Source organism: Pyxicephalus adspersus, chromosome 2 (assembly GCF_032062135.1).
Source record: "Pyxicephalus adspersus chromosome 2, UCB_Pads_2.0, whole genome shotgun sequence".
Taxonomy (NCBI): domain Eukaryota; kingdom Metazoa; phylum Chordata; class Amphibia; order Anura; family Pyxicephalidae; genus Pyxicephalus; species Pyxicephalus adspersus.
The window spans coordinates 98,757,914-98,763,913 of NC_092859.1; the positions used below are offsets into that span (position 1 = coordinate 98,757,914).

The following is a 6,000-nucleotide window of genomic DNA, read 5'->3' on the forward strand; positions in this document are numbered from 1 at the left end:
CATACTAGGAAAAAGGGGGCTTAACAAATCACCATAGGACAACATCTATTCAGGAAATTGAATACTACAAATTACTGGGGAAAGCAGACTTGGTGTAGGACTGGGGGCATGCTGTATGAGTTAGTGAAACAGACCTAAAGGGTATAATAATTTGCATCAAGATAATTGTAATAGTTAGTGATGTTACATTTTTCCCCTGAAAATGTAAAGGAATGTAAGGGTTTTTCTGCAGATAGTAAAAATCTGCCACTGCAACAACAAAGTCAGATAAAACCTAGCTGGGCAATTCTATTTCACTTAAAGGTAATGTGTACCTCGCTTCACACATGATGGTGATAGAAGTCTTTTCTCCAGGAAGAATCTCCAATGGTTCATTACAGTCAGATGGATGAGTATCTACACTGTTCATATCCAAGTCACTACTAAGATTTTCACCGCATGTTCCAGGCTGGTCAGCCATCTCTGGAAGAGCTTTTGGAATGCCACTATACATATATTTTACAGCACGGGAGCATACTGCTGTTAAAGGGTAAGCAGGACCATAAAAGCATTTAGAATATAAAGTTGGATTTAAAGAGGGTGCATGATAAAAAGCCTTTAAACTAGCAGATTGAGATACAGTTCCCTCATCCTTGAAACTGGTATTGTTTACTGCTTTTGCTTTTTGACCTGATGAAAGATTTGGTGACTGTACTGAAACATTATTTGAACAGTCTGGCTTAAGAGCACACATTTCAAACTTGAATTTGTTTTCTTTTTCCAATCCTGCAGTTTTGCAAGCAATTAGTTTATGAGAATTGTTTCCTTTATTCCTGTTAAAAAAGAAAAAAATAAGATAAGTCAAAACAATGCTCTTAAAAAAAACTTCAAAATATTATAGAGGAAATCATTATTACAACTACATCTCTTTCCTGAAAGCCATTTATCCCAATGAATGGACTCTCTGCCACTTTTGCAACTACATTTGAGATGCTACATGCAGCACCTCACTAATGGCTGCCGTTAAGGAATAAATGTGAATGGGGAGGTGAAAGTTGACTACTGCCCATCCAAAAAACCAAGAGATTGGGCAATTTATTGGTCTGAAGCGTGTGCCAGATGTCAAAATAAAGACCACAGCAGTAACAATTGAGTTCATTGGCAATTACAAAAAAAAAAAAAACACACATACGCACAAAACATACATGTTGGGTGGGTTAAAGAATAGGCAAAGATGATTGGGAGCCAATTGTTATTCTCAGAAAGAGGAAGGGGGGGGGATAAAAAAAAAAAAAAAAAAAAAAAACACAAACAGCAGAAGGAAAGAAACCACCATAAAAAAAACAGATGTGCTTGGTAAAATGCAGTGCCAATAGGTGTTCATGGCTTTTATATTAACTTTATTTAGAATTTGAAAGTGATAGAGTGTTTATGGAATTTAAATGTTCTCATCCAATTGATGTGGAATGCTCTTTATAAAAATATCTGCACAGCCTATACATACTCTAAATAAATTTGCAGGGATTTACTCTGTCCTTGTTTGATAACCCCAAAATGAGTCAGTCTGGAAACCTCTATTCCTCCTTTATTCATCATCAAAGCAGCAGAGTGCTGGTTGTCCACGTTGTCTTCATCAGATGTTGATGTACTGCAATAAAAAGAGAAGAATTGAAGACAACAGATTGTAGAAACATGCTTTCACAAAAATCCAAATGCTGCAGAATACCATAAGTAGAGGTCTCGAGAACACTTTTATTGCTGCAGTGGGACTGCTCAGGGTTCTGATACTCCTTTACCCAATTATTATGAGCTGCTGTATTGAACAATGTTTTTTCACCAGTCTCATGGTACATGCGTATCTCAAAGAACTGAGTGACAAACCTGCTCCTATTATGAGATATCTTGGAGCCACTCTCGATCACTAACCTTTTTGCCTCTTGCTCTAAGGGTCCTGACCTTATATAAATGCTTCCCAAGTTTTTTCCAGTATTACTGCTGGGTTTGAAAAGGACTTTGCATTGCAGAATACCTCTTCTCAGTTTCGATCTTTCACTTATGGAACATATGACTTCCATTATGTTGTTTAACATCAATGCTAGTGGCAGAGTATACTTCATCAATACTGGACTATCAGTGTCAATACTCCTCTCATGGGCTTGAAGCACCATCTTTCAGACATCCCCTGTTCACTTCACAGGGAGCATGGCGCAGCCACAGATGACAGACTGAAGCAAGACCAGAATATTCCTCACAAAGATATTGACAGGACTTTGCCACTGTATGTAAAGGAGCACAGACCTCCTAAATTTTATTATATGGGTTACCTGGAGTATTTTAATATTGAAGATGCTTGCTGTTGGTGGTTGATGGGGTGGCAAGTCTTTCTATCTCATATGGTGCACACAGTCTCCTCTCTTGTGCAGGTAGACGGAAAATAGGATGGTTTCCCTTTTTTTAATCTTTTTCCCCTTTTTGTTTTTGCCTACCTCCTCTTTTTAGCAATTTATCCTCTACCCTTTCTCTTTTTTTTATTTTTTATTTATAAAAAATACAATTTGGCTATAAAAAAAAATGGTGGTGTAAGGCCCTGGTCAACACCAATATTCCCCAGACACCAATCCCCCAATCTATCGTTGCAGTCTTCGCCTATAGCAGACCCCACCAGCAGACTGGTTGCGACTCCCAGCACTCTGTTGCCCCCAGGACTTGGTGCGCAAGGGATGGTGTCTGGAGATGCAGCTGACCCGGAGACCACTAATACAGAGTACAGAGCCAACAGAGGCTATAACAGGCACAGAAGACTGGAAGAAGAGTGGCTATAAAGCCCCAGCAGCCAGGACATGCAGGATAGTCAGGAGCTGATCAGCCTCTAGAATCCCCTTCAGCTGTGCACAGCCTACCAATGGATGCTGGGGATGCCATAAATTCATCAGGCTGCACATCTAAAGGGAAGCAGGGGCTGCTGCTATCTTAGTTCTCCTAGCTGTTGCAAGTGACATCTCTGGAGAGAACAAAGGGTTTTTTATTTTGCGATGGCACACAGCATGGAGTGTTCGGCCAGATGAGCATTTCCTAACAGATGGATATTTTGCGGAGTGCAAAAGTGCAAAAGCTGTTATTTGTACTTTAATGTTCTTTGTGAGATCAGGGTAAATGTAATGGGAAGACCGTTGCTTCAGTATTAAATATTCCAAGCACTCACTTCCTCCCATAAGCCTGTATTTTTTGCATGTTCAGATTTGGTGTATAGCTATGGGAGACCTAATCTTTGGTCTAACTTTTCTGGAATGTGTGAGGGATTTCACATTTAATTTTACTCTTAGTATATACATTGAACCATGTATAGCTTAGGTCACCCCAGTCCTTGTTAGAATCCAGCAAAAATGTCTAATAAGACTTTTAAAGGGGATAGGAAAAAAAGTTCAGAAGGAGAACCAGATGAGCACTACAGATCTTGAAGGACTCCACACCTGAGTTCTGGGAAATCATCTCAGCTAGACTTGTAGAACTTTTATTCAGCTGCTACAGGAAGCAGAAAGGACCTTGCCTGGGTGCTGCATGAGTAAGCTGGGCGAAGGCAAGCAGGTAAGATTTTTTTTCTCAAAAATTTTTATGCTGGTTTGTGCAAACAGGAGAGGGGCACCATTTTAAAAGGAAGACCTTGAACATAAGCTTACTTACAGTCTCGTCAGTCCCTGTAAAATTTTTCTATGTATACATAAAATAGAATAGCTCCTATTCAACGTAAAACATTGGGCTATCTTAAAAGTAATTACTTTACAAAGCCATATGAAATATAAATTATGCAACAGCAAGCTTTTACAATGTAAAATTCATAAGAAAGTTCAGAACATAGCTCACTGAACAAGCTTTATATCTTTCCTCTCTCTAAAACAAGCAAACTCAAGATAAAACTAAATACACACAAGTAACCAATGTTGGGGGTCCTCAAAGCAGACCATGGAACATACCTGTTTTTATTAGCTGGTGCAATGCACAAGGATCTCCAAACATAACAGGACTGGCTGCTTTCCACTACTACTGTATTAACCAGGTCATTGCGCTGAGGCCTATAGCCTTCAGGAAGTAATAGGGAGTCCATTGTGAAGAAAATGCTATCATCAATGACACCAGTTTTGCCATAGAAAGCTGTAATTGTTACCTACATGCATAAAAAGTGAATTTAATTTAAAAGCATACCATAAATGTTTTTTGTTTTTTATCATGATTTAAAAATGCAAGGGTGAAAACATTAAAAATTCCAATTTTTCAAACACATTTTTAATATAAAGAAAACCCAGCAGTGTCTACTAAACATGCTAGCCTTTCTAATAAGTCTAGCAGTGTCTCCATTTTCGGGCACATTATGGTAACCAAGTAGATAACAATCACTAGCTTTACTTGCAAGAAATAAAGGTTTGTCCCTCTTAGGACTTATTCAAGCATAAATTAAACCATACTGGTTGGCTGCAAGTAGTAATATTTGAGAGTAAAAACTGTTGCTATACAAGAACTTATACATTTATATCTAATTTAAAAAAAAAGAATGTTCTTTTATTACTAAACACATTTCCTGTTGAACAAAGAAAAAAAAAAAAGGCGCTAAAGCCTTGAACTAACAGAGGCAGATTTATCACTTGCTGGATGTAATATGTACAATTATTTCTGGACACAAAATATAAAAGACAACATATAGAAAGTCATCATACAACCTCATATATGACGCATATTAGTCATGAATTTTTGTTCCATAAACACAAAAATTGCTTTTGACCTTGTCTACTCGTTTACACCTCAGGGGCTTTACAGAGCATGCCTTGCTGTTCCATGATGAAGGATTGATGAAATACTCTGCTCTTACCCAGTCTCCTCTATATGGGATATATCCTAAAGAAACAAAAGATGCAGAAAGTTATGACTTTGGACAAACCTAGTTTCTGACTATTTGTATATGTGATCCACTGGAGTGTCATGGAAAAACCTGAGAATTCAAGTCTAACAGTGGATCCGAACCCCAAAATGTAAGATTTGCTATGGTTACATCTGGAAATGCTAACTGTACCTACGAGTGAAATACCATGAAAATGTACATTTTGCCTTAAACCTCTCCTGAAAAACAGCAGTGAACTTCCTGGGATACAAGTGTACATGGACACTCATGTATCCCTATTGTTCATATTGCCTAACATACAAACTTAACCTAGTGGTTTCTTGTAGTATCAGTCAGAGGGAATACAGCAACCTGTATGTGACCACTATTACACTGGAAGGCAACAATATAGATAAATAAACCTACATCACCCGCATCATAGGCATATTACGTTTGTAAGTAGTCCCATTTGTGTAAAAAAATATATTACCTTCACAGGCATCACACATTGAAAAATATGTGGTCTGATTAATGTCTCCACCTTTCTTATTGCAAGATGTAACACTTCCAATTAAAACTTTTATGTCAAGATCCAATGCATTTGAAGTAAAAGGAGCATCAACTTCCCACTTGTCAGAGATGCATTGTACCTAAAAGGACAATGACACTTTTAAAACACCCAGAAACAGTACTTTATGCCAAAAAACACAACATTTCAAATACATGGTTACTTTTCAGGTAAATATATTGAAATGAAAAAAGATGTGAACTAAGAAAAGTTACTTTAAAACTACTGATCATCTTACAGGTTTAAGATTTTATTTTATAGTAACATTGTCCTTTACAAATTGCAGTGTTTTGCACCCTACACTCCAATACATTGCTTCCCATAACTCTTCTGCCGTGTTTTTATAATTTATAATATACTTCTTTCTTTTCCTGCAATTCTCTGGATGGTCCAGTGACATCCCAAGTCCTTACTTGTCAACAAAGCCATCTTTTGTAGAGAAATGCACGATCTTAAAGTGAGCCCTATGGGCACGCCCATGATGATCGGGGCTCATAGGATAGGGGTTGGACAACTTTGAACTTGGTTCAATCCAGAAAAGAAGGAGCAGTTAGGGCAGTATAGTGCTGGATAAAAAGAGAAT

General features: G+C 37.8%; 1 protein-coding gene across 2 annotated transcripts in view; it reads right to left on the reverse strand.

Annotated features, from left to right (window-relative positions):
• MOV10L1 (Mov10 like RNA helicase 1) overlaps positions 1–6,000 on the reverse strand; it is a 38,159-nt gene that overhangs the window by 24,248 nt on the left and 7,911 nt on the right. For both annotated transcript variants that reach the window (XM_072401614.1, XM_072401615.1), the window contains 5 exons: positions 5,340–5,499; positions 4,754–4,866; positions 3,951–4,141; positions 1,484–1,627; positions 315–812 (listed from right to left, as the gene is read on the reverse strand). In XM_072401614.1, coding sequence (XP_072257715.1) covers positions 315–812; positions 1,484–1,627; positions 3,951–4,141; positions 4,754–4,866; positions 5,340–5,499 — 1,106 coding nt within the window. The remainder of the gene's footprint in view (positions 1–314; positions 813–1,483; positions 1,628–3,950; positions 4,142–4,753; positions 4,867–5,339; positions 5,500–6,000) is intronic.